At 38.4% G+C, this 27527-nt stretch overlaps 1 protein-coding gene across 1 annotated transcript; it reads left to right on the top strand.

Moving 5' to 3' along the window:
* Nucleotides 1-12: 12 nt before the first annotated feature.
* Nucleotides 13-25239, top strand: dtx4a (deltex 4, E3 ubiquitin ligase a). The gene is made up of 9 exons (XM_082155654.1): nucleotides 13-707; nucleotides 2312-2529; nucleotides 4459-5437; nucleotides 17742-17803; nucleotides 17951-18112; nucleotides 18871-18932; nucleotides 19064-19384; nucleotides 19546-19635; nucleotides 23283-25239. Exons 2-9 carry the CDS (start codon nucleotides 2319-2321, stop codon nucleotides 23508-23510), a joined length of 2115 nt encoding a protein of 704 aa, XP_082011780.1. The 5' UTR covers nucleotides 13-707; nucleotides 2312-2318; the 3' UTR covers nucleotides 23511-25239.
* Nucleotides 25240-27527: the final 2288 nt, after the last annotated feature.

The raw sequence follows: 27527 nt of genomic DNA, 5'->3' as shown, positions 1-27527 counted from the left end.
TCGCTTACATACACTTTTACAACGATAGCCTCGATTTCCTCCTCGTCGTTATGGACGGGGATGTAGCTCAGTGGTAGAGCGCATGCTTCGCATGTATGAGGTCCCGGGTTCAATCCCCGGCATCTCCACTTACTTTTTTTTTTCTTTCAAGAAAACAATAGTGGACAAGTAAACACGCGGCATCCTAGAATTCTTTATGATGACAGTCGCTGAATTTACTGATTTTATTTTATATCTGTAGAAAAGCATCGAATGCACGTACGATTGTGAAGATTTTAGGAGGAGACACTTGAGTCGGAAGTTGCACTCCTGCGCAGACCATTGGTCAGTTAAACGCCAGTGGGCGTCGTAATCGCCACGCCATTGGCCAGTTTAGCCCCCAGTGGGCGTGGCCACAGGCAGAGTCACGCAAACAATCGAAGAATCCTGCACATTCCTTACTAGAATAAGAATAACATTTAAATGTCTTTACGCGGCAGTAGGTAAAACGAGGCATGTCGTTTAAGAGATCTTTAACTGCGCTTTGCGTCGACTGTGCATTTTAAAGTAAAACAATGCAATAATTCGATTTGCCTTTTCCTCTGTGAAAAAAATCTGGGACTATTGTTACATCGCACGGATACTTTTTTGCTCAAGTTAAGATGGATTCGCCCAAGGAATTACCTCCTTCTTCAATGATTTGAATGCAAACGAACGATCTCTTATTGGTGAGTGGTTGCATGCTTTAATTCGTTGCATTTGGGAGATAACGGGCCTTTTGCTTTTGCATCTTGAACGTTCAGTTGGAAAATATGGGTTGTGAATATGTTATAATTGACAGATAAAACAAGTAACTGAGCCACCATGACAAAATGAACCGCTGCCATTTTATATTAAAGAGAATGAATGTTATGATGACGAACAGAATTAAACATCTGCCTTGCATTTTTCTTTATCAGAGAATGGACATTTTAAGGATGCAATGGAAGAAATGCGTTACTAAAATGTCTTGCATGTAACACAACATTCTGTGGCAAGCGGCCTTAGCATTTATTGTCTATAACATTTACATTGTCTATATTATGTTACTAATACTTTTATTTGCTACATTTAATACATTGTTATTATTACCTTCTGTTTCTGTACTTCTGTTTCTTTTTCGGTATCATTAGTAGCTTACTGTTATAGTACCATTGCTAAGTGGCTAATCATTGTTTAGTAGTAACAAATTGCAGATTTTTGCTATTGAATTCATATTTGTATATATGGTTCAGGTTTTGATTATTTACTATTCATTGACTATATTATTTCAATTGTTGCTTGGACCTATTTCACTGTTTTATTTTTATTATTAGTTCAATATTAGAGACTAAATTAAATAAATTAATAGTAAGATTGGTCACACTTTAGTTTAGGGTCCAGTTCTCGGTATTAACTTTCTATTAGCTACGACTATACGCCTCAATAAACTCTATTATTTACCGCTTATTAATATAAGGTAGTTGTTAAGTTTAGGTATTGGGTAGAATTAAGGGATGTAGAATATGCAGAATAAGGCATTAATATGTGCTTTATAAGTAGCCTACTAATAAACAGACAATATCATATGCATGCTAATAAGTTATAGTTAACAGTGAGAATTGGACCCTAAACTAAAGTGTTACCAACAGTCTCAAATGAATCCTTTATGAATTTCTTTCTTCTGCTAAACAGAAAGGAAGATATTTAGAAGAATGTCAGTAACCAGACAGTTTCTGGTCTCATTGACTTCCATAGTATATATTTTTTCCTACTATGGAAGTCATTGAGACCAGAAACTGTCTGGTTACTGACATTCTTCTAAATATCTTCCTTTCTGTTTAGCAGAAGAAAGAAATTCACACAGGTTTGAAACAACATGAGGGTGAGTATATGATGACAGAATTTTCATTTTAAAGTGGAGTATCCCTTTAAATGGGTACCAGTATTAAGTAAATACATGCAAGTAAAGCTGGAATAGGTACTAGTAATGATACTGACAATTAGCCGATAAATAATGCATGTTATTATTGAAATTGAAAGAGGTAGGCTACGTGTAGCTTTTAGGTTACTCACAAGTAGCGAAAAACGTGCACTAGAAACATAAAGTAGACACTAGTTAGTTTAAAGGAATAAATGCTCAAATGGCTTGCCACAGCATGCTGCATAACATTCCCTTTGTGGTCAAATGCATCGCTTGCTTCTAAACGCACCTGTGCTGTGCACGGGAATTAATCGCTGCAAAATAATGAACTGAGTCCAGACACATTCAGACGTCATTATTGTGGACGTGACTTTATTTTTCTTCGCGTAGGTATGAGATGTTGTTAGCCTCGGCCGTGGTCGTCTGGGAATGGCTGAACGAGCACGGGCGCTGGCGACCCTACAGCCCGGCGGTGTCCCATCATATCGAGGCGGTGATCCGCAGCGACCCTCGCGGCGCCGGGAGCGTGGTTCTGGGCCAGGTCGACTCGCGTCTATCGCCGTACATCATTGACCTGCAGTCTATGCACCAGTTTCGGCAAGATACCGGTGAGAGAGAACGATATCCTACATGATTTTTATCTTCTTGCTCATCTATTGTGTTTTTATTAATATGGTTCCTTTGCTCTGAGATCAAACAAATGCGCCAATGAACTCAGATCTGTATTGTGATGACTTGAAGGCAAAGGTCTGCAGATGTTTTGAAAGCTCACCGTGGTATGAAAAAGGTTGGGCTGGGCCTCAAAACCTTCATTTCAGCAACAACAACCTCTTCATTTTTCTCAAGTCATATCACTGATGTAGTTTAAATCTTAATGTTTGTAATTCACACTTGTTTATGTCTCATGCAATGTGGAGTTCAAGTGGCTCTGCCATGAACTCCTAATGATTTTTGTCAATGCACATGAGTGCTTTTTGCTGGCGAGAATGAAGGGATGAGTTGAACCTATAACAAGAGGCAACGTGAAGCCGAAACAAAGGGGTGGATTGTTGGCTGTCAGAATTTTGGGAGTCTCTATCACCCATCCTGACAAAGGCCATTGTGGAAGACTGACTAGACTTCATGGGAAGATGGAGGAATGGAGAGAATAGGGTCGACGAAGGGTAGCGGCCCATTGCTCCAAAAACACGAGGGAGGAGGAGATGGAAAAATGAATGGTAGTAGAGCGAGGTCATGAAGGGGGGTCTGATGGATAACCTTTGTGTTGCAGTTTATGCACTGTCAAATTCTTGAGATTAATTGTACTGAAGTACTAATGCATAGTTTTGCTGCAAAACGATTAAATTTGTGTAGTTGGTTAATTGAACTCGTTATGCTGTTCAGGGTGTCATGTTCTCAGGTGATAAATTAAACCAGTCATAGTAAAGTTCTTCGGCAACCAGACACCTCTCGATATTTCAGCTGAACAAACTTTACATATTTCTTCTCTAGCATAAATTTTTCATCACATTGAAGTGCATAAACACTAGTACTGATATTTGCCTGTTGTAGCTTTTCCTCATTGTGTACACAAAATAAACACTGACACAGTCAAAACACATCATTGGAAAAGCACAAATTAAACGTCACGACACAAACTATTTTGGCTGAATTTTTTTCAGTGCCTCACTAAGATATGCACATGTAAGGTTTGCATTCTTTCTCTCTCAGGTGGATCAATTAATATAGATGACTCATCTTGTACACGCATTTACTTTTGTTGTTGTCCAATAATAAGTTCTTAGAGTTGAGAGCCCCTTTCCCTTTAAATTATAAAAAACGCGTGCCTCTAGAAATAGAAGGTAAAAACAATCATGAGTCATCTGTGTATGATGTGCTATAAAGTACTACTACATAAATGAATTGTAATTCAGTAATATAATAATTTAAATATTTGAAATAATTATATAATTATTAATTAATAAAAATTATTAATAATTATTAATAACATTTTAATAATAGACCATTGGCTAAGTAAAAGTATAATTCACCCAAAAATAAAAATTCTGTTATCATGTTCTCATCCTCATGTCATTGCAAAGCTATAAACAGTTCATCTTCAGAACACAAACAAAGATATTTTTGATATAATTTTTTTTTCTTCTTTTTTTTCTTCTTTAGTATATCCATTGGAAATCCACACAATCAAAAAATACTAAAAGACATCGTAAAAGTATTTCACATGAATCAAGCGGTTTAATCGCTTTAAATGATGAACAGATTTAATTTCATATATAAACACTGATCAACACACATGCATAGAGCTTATAATTGATAATAAAATGTAATCAGCCTTTTAGCTCATAAAATAATATCTTCATTTGTTTTCTGAAGATGAGCAGTAGTCTTATGGGTTCCTGTTTCTTCCTGTTAAAATTCCTGTTTTTAATAAGAAATACATCAACACAGGACTGTGCTGGTCAAATAGTTTTGTGGGCATTTTAAAGTGCACAATGCCAGTAGTTTTGCTAAACTATCCTCTCTGCTCTTCCTTACAGGTACACTAAGACCCGTGCGGCGAAGTTTCTACGACCCGCGGTCGGCCCCTGGTCAGGGTTGGGTGTGGGAATGGGAGAACGACTCGGGCTCATGGACGCCGTACGACACAGAGGTCAGCATCGCCATCCAGGCGGCTCGGGACCGGCAGCAGCCCTGGCTGGACTTAACGCCGTTGGGCTTCTGCTACCTTATAGATCTGCAGAGTATGACGCAGATCAATGGACAGACGCAACGGCGCCGGCGCATCCAGAGGCGCTCAGACCTGGCCTACCCGCTCGTCTCCGGCCCGCTGCCTAAGCCGCACGCGTGGTCGTCCGCTGGAAGTGGTGGACTCTTGGGAGTGGGCGTTTCAGGGGTTAGTGGAGGGAATGGCAGTGCCTATCCCAGTGGAGCTCTCCCAGCTTCTGCGATCACTTCACTTGGTCAACCATGTTCCTGCCAACAGTGTATGCTAGTCTTGGGCGTCAAGACCCCTAGCATGGCACAAACTCTCGGGCGGAAACCCCCGCCGGTACCCAAGCCGCCGAGCCCAAAGGCGCCATCAAGGGGACACTCTTACTCTCTAACCCTGCCTCACCCTCCTTCCCTTTCCAGAGTCCTCTCGCCACATAGGAACTCCACCTCGGGTGCTAGCGGAGGCTTCGGACACTCCCTCTCTCTGCTGGGTTCAGCCACTGCTGCCCTGTCGATATCCTCTAACCGTCCTCCTCCACCTGCTGTACCGCCACCCCCGCCTCCTTCTGCCATACCTTACACGACCTCTGCGTCCAACCCTACAGCACCTACACCCTCCAACGCCCTTATATCTACAGTGACCACCTGCGCTCCCACGCCGTCTGCTCGTGTTCTGGGTCCTGTGTCTACGGCATCAGCAGCTTGTGCCGCCCCGGTGCCACCGCGCAGTAGTCTGGCAGGCCTTAGCCGCCCCGCCCTGCAGAGAATCGCCATGGCACAGTCACGGGCACTCATTGCATCAGGGTAAGTTGTAACAACTGCAGTCAGTTGTAAATTAAATGAAAAGAAAGGTTCCAAAAGGGGCTTGGCCTTTATTTTAAAGAGTGTAGCATTCAAAAGGCTGCGATCAGTACGTTTTTGCTGTTCTATTGAATTCATCAGAGGTCCCTAAAAAAGACAGTTTCCACAAACATATTAAAGGGATAATTCATCCATAAATGTATTAATTACTCACCCTCATGTCGTTACAATCTTCGGCACACAAATGAAGATATTTTTTATGAAATCTGAGAGCTTTCTGTCCCTCCATTGATAACTACACAACTACCACTTTGATGATTCAAAAAGTTCATAAAGAGATTGTAAAACTAATCCATAGAAATTGAGCGGTTTAGTCAACATTTTCTGAAGAGACTCGATCGCTTTATATGATGAACAGAGTAAATTAAGGCTTAATATCAGCAAACATAAACAGAAGCTCAAACGAACATGCTTGACGCGAGAGAACAAACCTCCTTGGTTCTTGCTGAAGCTCAAATGTGATGTGTAACACGAGAATGAACCTCACTGGTTCTTGCAGAAGCTCAAACGTGATGCGTAACACGAGAATGAACCTCATTGGTTCTTGCTGAAGCTCAAACGTGATGCGTAACACAGGAATGAACCTCATTGGTTCTTGCTGAAGCTCAAACGTGATGTGTAACACGAGAATGAACCTTATTGGTTCTTGCTGAAGCTCAAACGTGCTGCTTAACACAGGAATGAACCTCATTGGTTCTTGCTGAAGCTCAAACGTGATGCGTAACACAGGAATGAACCTCATTGGTTCTTGCTGAAGCTCAAACGTGATGTGTAACATGAGAATGCACCTTATTGTTTTTTTCTGAAGCTCGAACGTGATGCGTAACACAAGAATGAACCTCATTGGTTCTTGCAGAAGCTCGAACGTGATGCGTAACAAGAGAATGAACCTCATTGGTTCTTGCAGAAGCTCAAACGTGATGCGTAACACGAGAATGAACCTCATTGGTTCTTGCTGAAGCTCAAACTTGCTGCTTAACACGAGAATGAACCTCATTGGTTCTTGCTGAAGCTCAAACGTGCTGCTTAACACAGAAATTAACCTCATTGGTTCTTGCTGAAGCTCGAACGTGATGCGTAACACGAGAATGAACCTCATTGGTTCTTGCTGAAGTTCAAACGTGATGCGTAACACGAGAATGAACCTCATTGGTACTCGCACGTCAAGCAAACATGCTTGAGCTTCCGTTTACCACAACTGATGAGTGAGTTGATCAATGTTTAAATGTGAATAAATGCCTAAATTCAATCTGTCCATCATATAAAGCGATTGAGTCTCTTCAGAAAATTTGGTCTAAACCGCTCAATTCATATGGATTCGTTTTATGATCTCTTTATGATCTTTTTGAAGCGTCAAAGTTGCTCTGTTGAAAATTCAGCTTTGCCATCACAAGTAAAAAAAATTTTTTTTACAAATTTTAATCAAGTAAATTCAGCCTTGGTGAGCATAAGAGACTTTAAAAACATTAAAATCTTACCGACCCCAAACTTTTGACTGGTAGTGTATAAGAACAAAGTTGGCCACTGAATACAGCCGCCTACAGGTGGTCACATTTACCATTGCAATGTGATATGTCATAGGCGAAATCTAGTCATTTTAATAGAAACCCACGTGATCGGGAGTTTTTTGGTTGAGGTCGAAAAAATTACCCATGCAGTGAATTTTCATGACCAAATAGGAAGAGCAAAATCTCTCTTCCTATTTGGTCATGCAAATTCACTGCATTAACCAACAGAAAGCTGCTTGGTTCGAAAGTGATCCCTGAACTGTGCTTCCACTTTCTTTTCTTTTTTTTTCTAATGTGACCACACCTTAACTTACAAAACACTTGTGAAGACTACATTTTGTGCTGGCATCTCCTTGTGAATAAAATGTGAGATTGTTAAATGTTTTAGCTTGAATTCAGCCTCTGCTGCCTCAAATGTCAAAACCTTGACTGTTTACAGAAAGTCTGTCACTCTGGGATGTGTGTACACAGAGATAGTTAGCTCAGATTTATTGCTGTTTTCAGAACGCATTTCACCTTTGGGAACCGACTAAAAATACTGTATTAAAACATGACAATGGAGAACTTGAATCTAATACATCTCATTTGTTGACTTTATCTGGTTAGACTGCTTAACAAATGGTTAGTTCATTTGTTTTGTTTGTTTGTAGGCCTGTGCTTTGAAATGGTTTCACTTCTCTAATAGCTTATTTTTGAAGAAAAGGAACTTGTGTTTCAAGAATACTTGAAAGGTTGACACATTTAGGCCTGTTAAAAGTAAGAAAGTTTAATTTAGCACTGCTGGACTGTAGTGTTTTAAATGCTTGGTCTGAACCTGAATTTCATTCTGCCCTGCTTCCACTCGCTTTTCACATTTTACTTTTGGATCCGGACCTCGGTACTCAGTGAACCAGAATTCTCTCATAACCACTGGAACGGCGACTGGGGTCAAACATTAAACCTTTAACGTCAGAGTGGATCGATCCCAACATTCAACCTCAACTTCAGTTTGAAATATCATTTGACAGTTTCCAAGATGGTGACGACTAAAGCAGTGTTTCATTGGTTATTTTCAAGTGGAATTGGTACAGGTTGTCTAGAAAGTGGCATGACTGTGGAACACTTAGTGATCAGAGATGTTCTTCTCTTTAAACTGGAAATTTAATCTGGTTCATTTTCTCAGCTATTTTTTAAATTAGTCTTAGGCCTGTGTCAAATGTGCTTTTTAGTTTTTATCATTTTTAGTCAATCTTATCCTGTTTTTGTTTAGTCAAGTTTTAGTCGAATAAATGTGCATTTTAGTCTAGTCACATTTTCGTGGTTAAATTGATAATTATGATAATTTTGATCAAAAATATTATTGCAATTATTATCATTATAATTTTTAGTTTTTTACATTTCATCAGAATTATTGCAGCTATTATTCACCTTTAAGCACAAATCAAGAGAATGTCAACTGACATGCATTATTTTACCTCATCTAGTTTCTTGATTTATTATAGGCTGTTTGTTTATCATATAAATTAACACGCTCTCCACATAATGAAAACTGGTAAAGCAAGAAACTTCTCTAAAAAATGTAAAGTTTCAATAACTGCAAATTACACGAATGTTTACTTATTAAGACAACAGCAAAAAAAGACTTTGCATTGTCACACAGGAGTTTCTTTAGTGCATTAATTCGGCAAGAACAATGGCTTCACTGAGAATGTTTGATCGTAGATTTATTCGCAGCAAACAGTGCAAGCGAACACTGACTGACTGAGTGACACTTTCATTAGAGCAGAATATCTCAGTAGAGATCGCTAAACTCCTGCTTACTTGTTTGTCTGTGTTTTCAGATCATTCGTGATTCTTCCACAGTGTAGAGAGAGCGGGTGCACATGGTTGCCAGATTGCAAAGATTAAGTAAAACACCGGGCAGAAAATGTATCCTGATTGGGGGATTTTAGACTCCTGAAATCTGGCAATTGCAAGCATTAAAGCTACATGTACCAATCAAGCGTGCCGCACAAGCCCTGAAAAGTGAAGCCAAAACGTCTCGATCGCCCCCTGGTGACTGGTCCTAGTATAGGTCATAAGCCCCGCCTCCCCGTGTTATTCAACGGGACGTGCGACCAACTAAACAATTCAATTACACTTCAAATATCTTTTTTCCAAAGGAGGTTTCTTTCATTTGCTGTCGTTTTTATCACGCTGATGTAAGTTCAAGTGTCTGTTTCAAAAATAAGTTGGTTTTTAGTTAGTTACGTGATGCGGTGGTGTAACGTCATGATTGACAGCTGTGATTGACAGGTTCTCTGAGCGAAGTAGTCACTGAAGCACCAACGGACATTTTTTTCGGGATCTTCGGAGGACTGAGGAGATTGTATTTACTTTATTTTAACAAGCCTCTTGTCGTACTGCAATACATTTTTTAAAAAGTGTGCAGAATGCACTCTCCCTGAGTGCATTCTGCGAGAGTGAGGGCGGAGCGCTGATTTCGCGGCTTTACTTCCTGCTCACGACTGCGCAGGTCTGGTCCCGAGATCGCTACTGCGCAGACTCAAGTTCCAATATGTCAGCGCCATATCGGGACACTGGCGGCTTCAGTTCTCATCAATGGAAGAGAGCGAAGGGGCGTCGTCCATCTTTTTTTACAGTCTATGGTACCAATATATTGGGTGAATTACTGTATGTTTATGATGTATATTACGATGTCATGATGAACTGTGCCTTTCTCCACTGACGTTCTGAGTTGCTCAAAGCGTTTCTAAGGATGCTGATTTTTAGAAGGCAGACGTCTGACTCTGAGATGGCGAACAGGAACATGGTTTGTGTAACATTATTAGCTGTTTGATAACGTAGTCAAGCAAAAGGCTAATCGTATTAATTACTGTTATATGTTCGACATTGTAGAGAGTGATACATAAAACGCATTAGCATTCTGAAACATCGACTTGTACGAGGCGAGCCTGTATAATTCACTCTTCCACTTCTTCTGAATCAGTTTTTGGTTCTAGCATAATATGGCTGAATTAAACCAATATTTCCACTTGCCATCGTGTAGCATTTATCACAGTAAAGTTGAGCGAGTGGATCAGGTTTTCAGAGCTGGAGTGAGTGGAGGCAGGGATAATTTACATATTCATGGTTCCGCATATATTCATGAGTTACATTTCCATGTACATATTTTAAGGCATGAATAAAAAAAAATTCACAGGAATGTTTTTTCACTTTTTTTTGGGTGATCAAACATGATTTTTAAGGGATAAAATTATGACTCTAACGAAATGAACACTACTCCAACTGAGGTCTGGAACGGTTTTGAGGATCATGCTTGGGTTATACTACTAGACTTTAGGATCAGGAAGTGTGATACATTATATTACACTTCTGTTCTGCTACTAAAAGTTTTTGAAAGAAATCTCTTCTTCTCACCAAGGCTGCATTTATTCGATCAAAAATACAGTAAAAGTATTGATTTCTTTTTTTAAAAGATCCAAACTTTTGAACGGTAGTGTATGTCACATTATACTTGGAATAACTGTGTGGCCTGTGGGCTCCATGAAGGCAAGAGAATAGTTAATGAAAGGAAGCTTTCTAGACATAGCTGGTCGATGGGAGTCCTCCATGAGTGTCAACAGGTCAGTCTCGTTCATTAGACTCCCACCTCCTTCTTTCTGTCCCGTTCTCCCTGTTCCCCGTTCCCAGGCTCCATTCATTCCTGGGGGCCCCTTTAGCTCCATTGTGCGAGTGTTTTCGAAAGCGTGTGTGTGCGCCGAGTGCGTATCCAAGGCAACCTTTGTTGGCAGTCGGCAGCTTGGGTTTTATATTTGCAACACAATGCAGTTAAAGGGAGGAGGGAGGAGGGGGGTGTCAGTGGAAAGACAGAGGAGGGGGAAGAGATTTGGTAGTCTGTGTGAAGGAGGTTTGGGAATAGTTGCTTGATTGAGCAAGTGTTTGTTTTGAGTGTGTGCGCTTGTGTGAGACTCAGACGCTGTCCTGTAGACACAACCGCCTGTCTCAGACACTGGAGGAGCGCAGATTTTAGGTTTATGCGTAGTGGCATATGACTGGGATGAGGAGTGAGCCACTAAAAGTGAAGTGAGCCAACGAACGTCATATTCTGGCATGCACTGGCATACTGATAAGCATTAGGATGGGGTTTGGATTTTTACAAGCATGCACACGCACAGAAACATCTTACAATGGCAATCATGAATGCTCAGTATTATGTAACACTCCTGTGGTTTTGTGGATAAACACAGTATCATCTTGTATATCTTTTGTATATACACTACACTACCGTTTAAAAGTTTGGGGTCAGTGTTGGATTGTGCCAAAATGTTAGATCGGATGGATTTCAGTTATTTTAAATTGTAACAATATATTACAATATATTAATAAAATGCAGCATTGCTGAGCATAAGAGACTTCTTTCAAAAACCTTAAAAAGTCTTACCGACCCTAAACTTTTGAACAGTGGTGCACCGTGCGTGGGGTCCAACAGTCTGACCACCCTGAACAATGTAAAATCGAATTTAAACTTATGCAAGTTAAATTCCAGATTCTGCTATATTTCTAGGTTCATGCAGCACAAGTGCTTCTGTCATTGAAGTGGAAGGGGACAAACCAATTGCTAGTTTTAGTTCCTGATAATATAAGTGTTACAGTGGCTGCCACATATTATTTTTTCCACTCAATTATGTCATAATAACGAGATGTGTCATTAAAACGATATGTTTTTTCATCATAACAAGATGCTATGTCATTAAAACAACATTTTTCTCATGAAAACAATATATTTTCTCTTAATAACAACATGATATTATGTCATAAAAATGATATGCTTTCCTGTTATAACAAGATATTATATCGTTAAATTTACATATTTTGCATGTGATGTGATAACGTGGGAAATAGGCCTTTATCACAGTCCTCGTTTGAAAAGTGGAAGCTTCAAATAATAAAGTAAAATAACTTCTGCTGTTAGCCTGTATGGATGGCAGTGCCTCAATGCTTATGTTTATAGAGCGATGCAGGGATGACGTCACTTTGTAGGCCAACGGGCAGTTCGCATCACACTGGTTCCCTCGAGAAAAGCCCGATAGGATTTTCCCATAGGCTTTTGGATTATCGCTGAAAACAAGCTCTGTGATCAACATCCTAAATTGTAAGTCGCTTTGGACAAAAGCGTCTGCTAAATGACTAAATGTAAATATAACAAAACGTTTTTTTCCATCAAGATACTTATCACAGATAAACACAAGTTTTATGAATTTTGAAGCCTAAATGCAGTCGCCAGGAGTAAAAAGCTAAAGGTTGGCTATAAACGAACTACACCACGGTCCCATGAATTCAACGTCACCATCAGGTTCTGACAACTCTTTCAGCTTTTATCAAAAAAAAAAAAAACATTTTCCCAGAACGTTTGAGTTTGACTATTTTATGAGAGCACAATTATAAGCATAATGATGCTGTTAAAGCGGATTGAGTTTCCCTGTTTAATGTCCTCGACAGCTTCATTTAGCCACTTGTTAGCAACCGCCTTTTTCTAGACACGTAATCGCTTCAAAAAATCACGAGTGGGGTGGAACTGATGTATTTTATGTCGTAGAATAAAATGTGAAAGTGTCTTGAGCTTGTTCACAACTGACCTTATTTTAGCCATTTAACCAAAACCCCATTCAAAAAGCCATTGAATTTGGAACGATGGAACTGGAAGTGCTAAAATGCTAACTCACTTCTGCGTTTTAGCCTACAAAGTGATATGTCATACCTGCACCATTCTATTGTCAAGTTCAACCAAGTTCGTAAAATTTTCTTTGCAAAATTGGCGACCGTCAATTTACAAAAATGCAGGCGGAAATTCGATTACGCTACAAATGGAAGCTGGATGTGACGACGCGCGGACTGTGATAAAGACCTATTTTCCACACTTGCCATGTCAGGTACAAAATATGTTGTTTTAGCGATATATCCCATTATAATGGTAAAAACATTGTTTTTATGACATATGTCGTTATTACGAGAAAATATATCGTTTTAACGCCATGACAGCTCTTTACGAGAAAATTTATCGTTTAAACAATATAACATATTGTTATTGTGACATAATTGAGAGGAAAAAATAATAAACTATAAATTGTAGCGAACATTGTTTTTAATAAAATTTTAACTGCAAAGTAGAAACATTTTCACCTGTGTTGAGACCTTTGGACCCTAGTGTCCAATATTTACAGTAACATATAACTTGTTAAGGAGTGCTAATAGACAGGATTTACTTTATTTTTTTTTATTTTTTTTTTTACTGATATGTTCCAGGTCCTTAATAGCATTCGTGCTGCTTTTTATTTCCTCAGAATATTATTTCACCTGCAAACAGACAAAAATCATCTTTACAGTAATGCACCCAGGTCAAAGTGTCGGCATAAGACATTGCACAAGAATAAATGCATAATAAATACATAAGATACATAAAATTTAAACATTAGCATAGGTGACCTCCTTGTCCTAAACCCTCCTAAATGTATTTCCTCATAGATATTCTATGCAAGTGCATTACTGTTCTCGCAAAATAAACAATGTGCTTTTGTTGTTGTGGTAATTAACAGAGTGATGCAAATATGTCTCGAGTGTTTATGTATAAATATTTAAACCACTAGAGGGAGCTAGAAATAAAACTCTCTCTGTATGTCTGGAGAGTCTGAGAAATGTCTGGATTATAGATCTTAAAATTCAGACAAAAGTGTAACATTTATTTTGACTTCATTTTAGATCGTGTGTATCTTTTTCATTTTATCACCAAGTCAATATTAAAAAAGGTTAGAAGTCTGAGTAAAGGAAATGTTTATTCGTCTTTGTCACTAGTCAGGATTTGCTTGTTAACAGTCAGGATTGGTCTCTCAAACTCTTGGCCCAGTGAAGAAGAAAGTATTTGTCTGTCACTCAGAAAAAAAAAAAAAGGTGTAGAAATCGTTCCTTTAGGGGTACAACAGCTCGTCACTGGGGCAGTACTCTTAAAGGTACATCTTTGTACCTTATTTACCCATGAAAAGATCATAGTAGTACCTTCAAGGGATAGTTCACCCCTAAAGGTACAATTTTTGCACATTTTTCTCAGTTTTTGTGGGTGTTTAGTTGATAGTGAAAATGATTATGATTATACTATAATGATTATAGTATTAGTTGTTGATTAGTTGTTTATCGCAATGTTTGTTTGTTCTATATTTGAATTTATTTTCAGTGGTGTTTCTGCCACAGGCTAGAAGCTACACCACGTTTATCCCTGTGAGAGTGTTTTTAAATCTTCTTCATTCATGCTCAGTTTTTGTAGGTGTGTTTGTGTGTCTGTAGTGGGCGTCGAGTGAAAGCAGGGATCCCATATAGCACCTATAGCTGGATGTAATTGAGCCTGACGTCACTCTCTCGCTCTAATATGACCCTTCACCTTTAAACCTTCTTGATCTTTTCCAGGTACACTTGCAGTGGATGTTAGATTCATGCAATGGATTCATTCTATTTTCTTTTAGCACATTAGTAATACAGTTAAGCATTACTGTCATGATACTGGCTTGAATTACAGTTACATAATACACACAAAATGCACAAGACGTGCCTTTTTCGACACAGAATCACTGTTTTAATATTTTTTTCCGGCCATGTAATTTGTTTGAACTCTGTTAGATTGTTTTATGGTAAGAATATTAATAGAGCTTTACAGTGTCCATGTTAATTCTGTGTTTTTGGACATATACCATGGTATTCTCTGCTAAGCTAAGCTAAGAAGCTAAGCAAAATCCCTTGACTTGAGCACAACTATTTTCAACATGGTTAATAATAAGAAATGTTTCTTGAGTTGAGAATCAAATCAGCATATTAGAATGATTTCTGAAGGATCATGTGACACTGAAGACCGGAGTAATGATGCTGAAAATTCAGCTTTGATCACAGGAATAAATTACATTTGAAAATATATTAAAATAGAAAAGCTTTCAAAAACAAAAACAAAAGTTTAGAGACCTCAAACTTTTAACTGTAGTCTATCTGAATATCGTAATCATTCAGACCCATGGTTTATATAAACCATGATAGCATGGTATTACCGTCTAATATTTTATGAAAAAAAGGAATAATCACAGAAATAAATCACAATCTTGCTGTAACAGAAGCAAAAGGGCTGGCAAATGGGATTCAGTCGACAATGCCGCCTTCAAACAAGCTAAAAAGTAAAAAAGATTGTGACCAGATCAAGTTCAAAGGTCTCGTCAGTGAGTTTTTTCATCAAGCCCTTTAACGTCAGAGATTCTCGTCTCCACCTGTTCCCTTCCGTGTTTCATTGCTCTCTTCATGTTTGTCGGTAAGTGGCTACATCTGGCTGTGGTTTGATCAGGCGAGTTGTGCTTACGCCTAGAGCCATATGGGTTTTGTGCTAATACCGCTAGATTAGCCAGCAGCAAACGTGACTGAAGACTTTCCGGTCGCCTTCTTTCACCCCCACCCAGCACATGCACGTCAGCTCCCGGCTCTCCCTCCTCTACTCATTCTTCATCTTGGTGGTGGCACCGTGTACCTTCACACCTTTCCGTGAACGCATCAACTGATGCACACGGATCTGTGTCTCGAGGTTTCCGTGCACTTGATGTGACGTACATACGATCAGCTTGTATACTATTAATAACACTTCTGCGAGCATGTACAGTCACACACATTTCCACATTTAGTCAGGACTCTTCCGGCCATTCAGGACACAAGTCACAGTTCACGACGATTATGATAGCATTGTTTATCCTCGTTCTGTTATCAGCATCATTAAGTTTTTTAGAGCGATCAAAGATTTTCACTGATCACTTCTGCTTTCCAAACATCCCGTACTATGACACACACCAGCGGTCTTTGTGTTTATATGATGTACAAGTGAATCTCGCAAAAAAACAACAACATACAAAACCCCCCAAAAAACATAACATTTCCAGATCACATTTTAGAATAAAATTAAGCCAATTTTTGGGACAGTTACGATTTTTCTCAATGTGACATTATTTTCATGACAGTTTCATCACGTTCCCCCATATATATATATATATGTGTGTATAAACACAGACACGCACAAACGCATATATTACATATATATAAATATAATAATATATACACACATTATATAAACAAACTTTTATGTTAGATGTGATTAATCATGATTAATCGATTTATCAGCTCTAATATATATATATATATATTAACAAACTATATATTATGCTTATTTTTTAAGTACATGATATACATTTTATATAATATTAATTTTGATTAATATTAATATATTTGACAATATATTATATATAATTAATATAATTATGCTATTTTTATTAGTACATTATATTTACATTATATCATATTTACAAATATAAGTACATTATATTTTTTATATTATATAATTTCTGATTGTATTTTCATTTGGGGTGAGATATGATCCCGGTTTTGTGAGATTCATCCATATATATCCTTGTGTCTGTGTCATTATAGTCACTGGCTGTGCATGCCCATATACAACCAAAATGTTTGAACTCGTGCAGGACATACACATGGGTATGGATGTGTGTGTGTGTGTGTGTGTGTGTGTGAGCAACTATCCTGCACTATGTGCCAGTGTGATGGAACCTTATGGCGGTGTGTCAGTGTGTGACGTTGAAAGGTAATCCCGGTCTCTGTGACGTGGATCACCTTCTTTCCTGCTTGTCAACAGATGGAAACTCGAGGATTAGCTCTATAAGAGCGACAGCTGACAGAGTGAGGGAAGACAAACTCATCCAGAAGAACAACTCAGAGAGAGAGAGGCAGGGGATATACGTGAACAAAACTACATTGATTCCAGGCTCTCTAGAGGGGGGAAAACAAATCAATCTGACTGAGTACAGAGACTGCCAAACATTCAAAGAAGTTTGAGAGCAGAACGCAAGGAAGAATCCAAACATTACTTTCGCTTTTTCCTTTTTGACTCAGATTTTTCTTTGGAGATCATCGGAATAGTTGAGACATGACTGTTATCAAGGTCAAACAGTGAGTATCTTTGAAGATGTTGTTCTAGTTGTCTTGTTTGTTCAATAGTTGGTAAGCTAATAGTTCTCTAATGGTTTTTAACAACCAACCCTCAATTAAAGGGTGCAGAAAAATAGTCTATCGTAAAATTTTCTAGAAACAATAGAATACATTGTCATTTATCAATGGTTATTGCCATTTGTTTTTATTTTTTAAGTTTAACATAAAAACAACTTCACATTAGTTGCCTTTAATGGTAGTTATATGCCAACGTCTTTGTTCAACAGTAGTTTTTGTGCGTTCAAAATCTCCCTGTTGGTTAAGATTTGTAGTTTTACTCATGTTCTGTAATGTTGAGGTGAGATGGCATGGAAATGTTTGACTAAGTACTCTGGCAGTCTATGTATCGTCACACACGGGCAGCAGGTGATCAGGTCATGCGAGGGTCTGATGTGCGGTACACTGCTGTTGTCTGCTGATTCACTGCCAGTTTAGTTAGTGGCAGCAGTGGGTTTGGCAGAAGGTGTGACCTGGTTTACACACTGCAGCATGACTCGGCATGTCTGCGGGTCAGGACGGGGGTGATACGCAATCAGGTGTAGCTGTGACAACTACATGGTTATTTCTGTTCGGATCAAGATTATGATTATCGATAAGACCATTGAGGTGCGTGTGTGTGTTTCTGATTGGTGAGTGGTTGCTTGCGTAGTGGAAGCATTTGTCATGTCTTGTTTCTTTTGTTATAGAGTCCCCACCGTCCCAGTGAAGAACTTAAATGGATCCAGTCCTGTCCATCCAGCTTTGGCAGGTGAGAAACGATATGCAAATAAGTTATAAATAGTGACTGTGATGATTAAATATAGTAACATATTTGGAATAATTTTGCAACAAAAGACAATGGACCTAAAAATAGATGAATACAAAACAGATATAACTCTCTCTTGTCTCTGGTTAGGTATCACTGGGATCCTAATGAGCGCCGCTGGACTCCCAGTCTGCTTGACCCGCCCGCCCAAACTTGTGCTCCACCCCCCACCAGTCAGCAAGAGCGACATCAAACCTGTGCCAGGCCTCGGCCACTGCTGCCGGAAAACCTCAAAGAAGCAGGCCCGCAAAGGTTAGGTTATGCAAATTATAATATATACTGTATATATATATATGACACACATACATACATATATATATATATATATATATATATATATATATATATATATATATATATATATATATATATATATATATATACATATACACACATACATATATATATATATATTAGTGCTGTCAAACCGATTATTCACAACGAACTTAAAAGTTTTACGAATCATAATTTATGTATATATATACATACACACATATATCATATATTTACAAACTTTTATGTTAGATGTGATTAATCGCAAGTAATTGATTTGACAGCACTAATATATATAAGTATATATTTTTTTTTTATGATCTATTTATCTATATAGAGAGAGAGAGAAAGAGAGTGATCAGCATATTAGAATGATTTCTGAAGGATCATGTGACACTGAAGACTGTAATAATGCTGAAAAATCAGCTTTTGCCATCATAGGAATAAATTACATTCCAAAATATATTAAAATAGATAACAGTCATTTTAAATTGTAATAATATTTCACAATATTGCTGGTTTTATTGTATTTTTGATCAAATAAGCCTTGGTGAGCAGAAGACACGACTTTCAAAAAGATTAAAAAAAAAAAATATATATATATATTCCAAACTTTTGACCAATAGTCTTTTGACCAAATGTGTATCTATATATAATACATAATAATAAAATGTGTGACAGATTATTTCTCTAAATCCTCATTTGTTTTAACTTTACTTTTTCTTTCATTTGAGCAGGTAGAACTTCAGAAGAAGTTGTTAGAAGATATCTCCAGAAAGTCCGCAACCCACCCGAGGAGGTGAACATACATGATTGATATTTTTAATTATAACTAAGATATAATATATCATTAGATATCTTTCATTAGATTAACTAAACTGAATTAAACTAATCGTTTTCTTGTTCTCTATCAATTTGTATATTTCTTAGGACTGCACTATCTGTATGGAGTCTCTCTGTGGTCCATCTGGCTATAAAGGCCCAGGTGTCGGTGGCATTTCTCGGGCAGAGTCTGTTGGTCGTCTGTCTCAGTGTGGACATCAGTACCACCTGCAGTGCCTGGTGGCCATGTACAACAACGGCAACAAAGACGGCAGCCTTCAGTGTCCCACCTGCAAAACCATCTACGGTGTTAAAACCGGCAACCAGCCACCGGGCAAGATGGAGTACCACGTCATTCCTCACTCCCTTCCTGGACACCCTGACTGCAAAACCATCCGGATTATCTACAACATACCCCCTGGCATTCAGGTAAGAGTCCCTCACTCACAACCGAGCTTGTTAAAAACCGCTGCAGTGTCCAGAGCATCTATTCATATTGCCGTGTGTGCCACCTACATGGTATTTTGCACTGCTGCAGTGTTATATAACTACAATGTAGGTCTAAACGGCTCTTTCTATGATTGTTTTAGGGTCCAGAGCATCCCAACCCTGGGAAGCCCTTCACAGCTCGTGGATTTCCAAGACACTGCTACCTCCCTGACAGTGAGAAAGGCCGTCTGGTGAGTGTCCAGACATTCACAAACACAATCTCATTCATCTACTGCTATTAATTAAAGAGGACCTATTATGCTTTTTTACATTTTCAACTTTTTTGTCTGTGTGATGTTGTTTGAGCATGAAAGGTCTGTAAAGTTACAAAGCACAAAGCACATTGACTGCAGCAGCTGGTGCCACTTTGACCATGAGCCACAACAGCCACATCCATGAAATCAATTAAATATAGATGAATTTCATATGATAGGATGTTATAGGTTACTTTCAAATGAATGTGAAGTTATCATTTACAGCTCAAAATTTTTTACGTTTTTTTAATATTTGTATTAAACTTATTATTAAATTAATTATATAAAACGATGTTATCAATGCACTACAAATAAACTGTTTATATGCCTTTATTTTGTCATTAAAACTAATCCTAAATCAGGGATAGGCAACGTCGGTCCTGGAGTGCCGCTGTCCTGAAGAGTTTAGCTCCAACCCTAATCAAACACATCTGAACATGCTAATCAATGTCTTCAGGATTACTAAAGCCCTATTCCAATGGTAATTGTTTCTAATGTGGACATCTGTAAAAAATAAATGTGCATGGCACCTCAGTGATAAAACTCATGCTTTCGGATGGCGATTTATTCACGTGGAGGAGCGAGTTCTGTGAACCTGGGAACTCGCTGTTCAGGTGGTCGGTCGCATGATGGTCTGCTGTAAATAAAGTGGCATAGGCTTGGAATAATACGAATAAATTAACATTTTATTTAATAATAGGGAAATAATGTCCTATTTATTATTTAATTATATACTTATAGAAGTTAGACACGCTATATTTGAAATGGTTTTCTGACATACCATTTTAAAATGGAAATTAGCAGAATGGGGAAAAAATGGGAAATTAGCAAAAATAAGTGAATGCAACCTATTTACACGAGGTAAACATTAAGCTGCTTCATTTATATTTTTAATGTATATAATTGTAGATAATACATATTTTAAAATTGTATTGCATGTATTGCTGCCACAATAACGGCCCATTTCAAATGTTTATGTGCTTTTTTTCTCTTTCTCCTTATTGTTCTTAACAGCTCCCACTCGGCTGAGGTGGAGCGGTGATGAAAAATTGTTTTTTTAAATACTTTCCAGCATTTCAGTAATAAAAGTGTACATCTGTAAAATGCATGCAAATTTCAGTGAAGCGCAACAGTTATCGTACGGGGCTACGCAGTGGTCAAAAAGGATTTAAACAGTGAATTTTAAAGTGATCTCTTCTTGTAAACTCAGAGATGTGGATTCGGAAGGCAATTAAATTACCACACGATCTTGGTGTTTGTCAAAAAGCAAAAAAGTAGGGATTTTTATGTGGGTGGTTGGAGCAAAACACTGACATTCTGAATTCAGAAGGCAATAAAATCACAGACTAGCCCCTGTAAATGTTGAAAATACATTACGTCCCCATGAGAAACAATTACCGTCCGAATAGGGCTTAAGGCTACAGGCAGGTGAGTTTTTTTTTTTTCAGGGTTGGAGCTAAACTCTTCAGGACAGCGGCACTCCAGGACCAACGTTTCCGATCCCTGTCCTAAATCCTTAGGGATTTCTTATCCTGTAATACAGGGGTAATCACACAGCAATGAAAGGGTTAAAATCGAAACCATCAAGACTGTAAAATAGATGCGCGAACACACACACACACACACACACACACACACACACACACACACACACACACACACACACACACACACACACACACACACACACACACACACACACACACACACACACAGAAGCAGAATAAGATCAATGAATCAGTTGGATACTCTTTCCTAGTTAGTTGAGCCAGAACATTCAACATTTTAAACATAAATAAAAAATGACAAAGAAGATTTTGATCATATCTTATATATATATATCCAAATGCAGTACCTAATAAAATAAGTCATTATGTCTGGAAGCACTGTTCTCAGCAACATAGATCAATTTAAAATGAGCGTGAAGTGATCATTTGCAGCTCAAATTCTTTTAAGTGCAGAAGTATTTATGTTACGGTCTTTTTATATTTTTATTTACCTAATTATTAAACGAATTATAAAACTATATTGTCAGTGCACCATAAATGAACTGGATCTATGCTAGTCATTCAAATTGATAGTAAAAGAGAAGGCCTAAGAGATTTCTTATCCCTTAATGCAGGCAAAAGCACACTGCAATGAAAGGGTTAAACTCTAAACCATCAAAAGTATAAAATAGACTCACACACACAGAGGCAGAGTGAGATCAAAGGATAAGTTGGAGTCTGTTTACCAGTTAGTTGAGCCAGAAAATTCAACATTTACAAAAAAGTCAAATCTAAACAGTCAGTGACAGAGAGTAGTAGTTTAAATGTCTCTTTTTCTCTATATATACAAATGCAATAGCTAATAAAAGTAATTATGTCTGAAACTGTTCTCAGCAACAAGGCTTTTCTCAACCCCATTAAAAATAGGCCTATGCTGCCATCAAGTGGTTGTACTATGTATTACATTTGATTTCATTTATTTATTTCAACCAGATAACACACAATCTGCATATCTTTAACCTGCACATAATGCATTAATTATAAATAAAAAAATAAAAAAATAGCTGACTTCCTGTTGGTCGGAGCTAATGACTGTAAATTAGAAGGTTGTCCGGATCAATGAGAACAATATATGTACCGAGTTTGGTGACTAACTAACCTAACCCCCCACTTTAGTCAAAAGGTGGCGCCACTGAGCCCCTCTTACACGTCCGTTTCTAAGCTCTTGCCGGTGTCTACTGACCAACAGCTGATGTGTGTGTCGAGTTTCATGCAATTTAAAGCATGCTAAGAGTCTCAAAAACACCCAAAAAGAATATTAAAGTTTGACACATCGCCATTACTACAGTATTCAAGATATCAAGAATCCTTTCACAGGTGCACATCTGTGGTGTTTTGACATTATTTTGACAAAGTTTGAAGCAGATTGGTTTGAAGAGTGCGATTTCAAAGCATTTTTGGCACACTTCCTGCTGCCAGTTGGTGGCGCTATGATTTTGACTCACAATAGTCACATCCATGTGATCAGCCTCCTACAAGCTGAAGATTCATCAAAATCAATCAATGTGCAGAAGTTACAACACACTTCCTGTTTCCCTTTTTTCACCATACATTTCTTGCCTCGCCACGGCCAAACCATTCGTGATATCAAAAATTTGCTCACAATTTAGCATCCTCAATGTCTTGGCTTCATGCTGACTGAGTCTGGTGGTGATCGGATGAATCGCCTAGGAGTATATCAAATACCAGAGCATGTGTTTTTCAAACAACCCATAATAGCCTACTTCCTGTTGGGCGAAGCTTATGACTTTGAGTGCGAAAGTTATTTGGCCCGATGAGATCTATAAGTGTATGAAAATTGGTTACTGTAGGTGAAAAGGGGTTCACTACAGAGTCCCTCAAATACAACCATATAAAAGGATGCTTAGGCCCCAAATATATGAAAAATAATGTATTTTGAACATTCCAGCATGAATTCTAGTAGAACTCAAAAACAAAATTAAGACTTTGTAGAAGGGCATAATAGGTCCTCTTTAATGTACATATTCCAATTCAACCTTTTTCAGCTTTCATTCTAAACGATCCCTGTTCTTGTAGGTGCTGAAGCTGCTGCTGGTTGCTTGGGACCGTCGGCTCATCTTTTCGGTGGGCACGTCCAGCACCACAGGAGAGACGGATACGGTCATTTGGAACGAGGTGCATCACAAGACCGAGTTCGGCTCCAACCTGACCGGCCACGGTTACCCAGACTCCGGCCACCTTGACAACGTCCTGGAGGAGCTGAGGGCGCAAGGCATCACTGAGGAAGAGTGTCTGAGGGACTGAAAATTCAAGTCGGGACGACAAAGACTGGATGTTTTTTGTGTTAGTGTTGCCAAATCTGAATTCAATTCCCAGCTCTTGTTTCTCAGAATGCCTGAGACACTTTCGAAATCAAAAAACAAAACAAAACGATGTTTAAGGACTCTGAAAGGTTTATAAGTCATCATCGCTCAACGTTTTTTTTCAGTGATAATAGCCCTCCTACTGCTAAAGAAACTGTACGAGTCTGTCAGAAGTGGGACGGCCAGCTGCAAGAACTGTAGTCAACAAACAACATTGCACTGTGCGCACTATTGTGGTGGAGCCGTTATCTTTTCGAAAACTCGAAGGACACGTTAACGTCCTCCCCACAAAAACTCGATTTGTACAGTGCGATTTTGTCGCTAGTGGGCTGCAGACATAGATGCCGGTGTCTGCTCCACCATATAATGTATTGTAGTTCTGTGAAGGATACGCAAAACAAAGGTACTTCTGTGCATGTAGTTGTATCATTCGGCTCAGAGGCGAAAACGTCCTTGGTGCAACCGAGGCCGCCACTTGTTGCCAACTTTGAAGCTCCAGTTGCAGTTTTAGATGCCGGAACGTGAATGTTTACTGCCCCATAGTGGCACTTGTTAGCATATACATTCCAGTAATTACCATGGTATTTATTTGACAACATAGTTTTCGAGATGTTTGCAGTATTTACATTAACCACTTATATTTGTACTTATTTTATTGTACCTCTTACATTATTTTATATTGTCGAAACGAGAAACCTGTATTGTCATTCATTTTGGGATGGGAACCAATCTCTTTCCAGGGACAGAGAGAGAGAGAGAGAAAGAGAGAGAGAGAGAGAGAGAGAGAGAGAGAGACATTCAACTGAAACTGCTTCGTTAATCAGTATTAAAGAAACGTTGAGACTGGCGGCCAATGGACGGACGACGCACAAATTTAGTGAAAATATTAACTCGTTTCTTTGTGATTGGATTTGCTGTCGGAGACTGAAGAGTTCCGAACAGGGACTGTGTGAAACTGAGCCAAGCTCAATTATGGTGTTTTATTGTGACATCATCGGTTTAGGAACCAATAAGATTTAGATTCTCCAAAGCTGAAGGTGTTGGCCTTTTAAATGGCTACTAAGAGCAACTAACCTACCCTCTTAAGTCTGTTGAAGTTCTATCCTGTGGAAAAACTGTCTCCGGTTGCCTTTCTGGTCGGTACTCTGTAGGTCTATGGTGGACCTGTTTACAAAGCTGTTGACGAAACATCTGCATGTATGTACATGCAAATGTGTAAGCTTACATTTATAGTTGATGTGCTGTATGTATGTGTTTTATGTACACAATTCTTTTCCCCCTGCATCCAAAAGCATGTTGTGGAAGTAAATGAGTAATTATTTTTCTTGTATCATTTTTTTTTATAATATACTTTAACTTTTTTCTTATAAGCTATTAGGTTTTTTTTCCACTGTGAAGTGTTTAATTTCTTTTATTGCACTTGTATGATTTGATTTATTGTCCAGCCAAGTTCCTCATGATAGTTGCTATGGAGACAGTGAAAATGGCATCGCTGCCAGGACAGAAAACTGTGAAGACAGAGAAAGGAGCTAGGAGAACTAATGTTGCTGTATAATATAAAATGTACAAAACAACTCTTGCATATTAAATAGCTGCTGGAATACTGAATAAATATTAAAGGTACTCAAGAAAAGCAAATGCTGGTTTGGATTTATTTTATTTTCAGTCTGGCTGCAGTTTTTGTTTTGTTTTTCTCAACCAAAATGTGGCCCTTTTTGCATAGTTTACTAATGTCAGTCAGGCACTAAATATCATACTCAGCAGGGGGCGATGTTTAACTCAAAGTTTTATAAACCAAAATCAAAATAACAGGCATGATCTACTCTCCTGGTGCAATTACCTTGTGGCTTATTACTCCCAATATATGTAACACATTTTTAATTATATTAATTTAATATGGACAATACTAAACAATTGTTTTGCATAATTCTTGAAATGTCCAAAAAAAACATGTAGTATTACTTGACAAAACTGTTGGTAGACAGCCATTTTACACAAGTATTCTCAAAAAGGCCCAAAATAAGCACTAGACAGAACCTATTAATATAGCAAAAGGGCTTCTCTCTCTGAATTAAAATTTGAACATCACACAAATTAACAGACCATCTGGTCCCTCCTAAGACCAGGTCATTTCCTCTACAGGCAGAAGATCCAGCCTGATAATTAATGCTCTTAATGTTCTACGTTACATAACCCTGGATCAGATCTATCTATCTATCTATCTATCTATCTATCTATCTGTCTGTCTGTCTGTCTGTCGTTCTATCTATCTTATCTATCTATCTATCTATCTATATGCATGTCTGTCGTTCTATCTACCTATCGTCTGTCTGTCTCTGTCGTTCTCTTTCTATCTATCTGTCTGTCTGTCTGTCTGTTCTATCTATCTATCGTCTGTCTGTCTCTCTGTCGTTCTCTTTCTATCTGTCTGTCTATCGTCTGTCGTTCTCTTTCTATCTGTCTGTCTGTCTGTCTGTTCTATCTATCTATCGTCTGTCTGTCTCTGTCTGTTCTATCTATCGTCTGTCTCTCTGTCGTTCTCTTTCTATCTGTCTGTCTGTCTGTCTGTCTGTCTGTTCTATCTATCTATCGTCTGTCTATCTCTCTGTCGTTCTCTTTCTATCTGTCTGTCTGTGTCTATCTATCTGTCTGTTCTATCTATCGTCTGTCTCTGTCGTTCTCTATCTATCTATCTTTCGTCTGTCTGTTGTTCTATCTATCTATCTATCTATATGCATGTCTGTCGTTCTATCTATCTATCGTCTGTCTGTCTCTCTGTCGTTCTCTTTCTATCTATCTGTCTGTCTCTATCTATCTGTCTGTTCTATCTATCGTTCTATCTATCGTCTGTCTGTCTCTCTGTCGTTCTCTTTCTATCTATCTGTCTGTCTGTCGATCTATCTGTCTGTTCTATCTATCTATCGTTCTATCTATCGTTCTATCTATCTATTCTATCTATCGTCTATCTGTCTATCGTCTGTCTCTGTCGTTCTCTATCTATCTATCTATCTATCTATCTATCTATCTATCTATCTATCTATCTATCTATCTATCTATCCAAATGTTCAAATATCAACATTATATCAACTATCGTCCACCCCGCTTTCTAGTAACTTGTACAGAACAGTACATAACATTTCTAGCATATTTTCTTAAACTCAGAATACTGAATGATTATGAAGTCGAGCTTGCCTAGGCCTTATTGTAGATTTGTGCTCATCTCGGTCAGGAATCTCTCAAAACAGAGTGAAGTCGAATGTGAAGGTGATGCGTCTAGACAGATGGGCGAAGCACATAATGCGGTTAACACTGAGTTAGCCATAAAGAAGCACATGCACCGTGTGTCATCTCAGCTGTTAATCTGTCAAAGAATGTACAAGATACACCCCCTCCCCCCAAAAGCACTACCCCCAATGTCCTGTCCGAGACCCCCTGTTGTCAGTGATAGAGGACATAATCTGAAACACTCATGGGGTCGGAGAGGGGGAAGTATTTGGAGGCAAATGTACTGTGGTAAAAAGGGCACAGGGCCAGAGGAGTAATTACTTTAACCTAAACTAGTTCCACGCAGTAACAAGCATGCGATATTTATGTGCATGTTTCCAAAACCTTTTTAGAGCCCTGCGACTGAGTTTAAAGCCAAATCAGTCTGATCGCTTGCTTTCGTGTCTGACATGTATACAACATCATTTTTGTTTCAATACATCAATTACCATGTAGTTTTAAAGGCATTATATTAGGTGCAAATGCACTTTCTCTGCAACATTAGTCGAGCTTCTTCTCTATTAAAAGCTTTTAAGCTCATAAACGCTCAGACTAAGTGGTCTGGGGATAGAGCGGTTGCCTTGGCAACAGCACACTCTGCCGTTTTCCAGTCCCCAGAGGAGTCGTATTTCACATGCAGATTTTCTGCCTGCCCGACCCACTTTTGTTGGCTTTCAGCTAAAAGCTTTTTGCT

Source organism: Leuciscus leuciscus, assembly GCF_965113295.1.
Source record: "Leuciscus leuciscus genome assembly, chromosome: 2".
NCBI lineage: Eukaryota > Metazoa > Chordata > Actinopteri > Cypriniformes > Leuciscidae > Leuciscus > Leuciscus leuciscus.
This window is presented reverse-complemented; position numbering and strand designations above follow the sequence as displayed.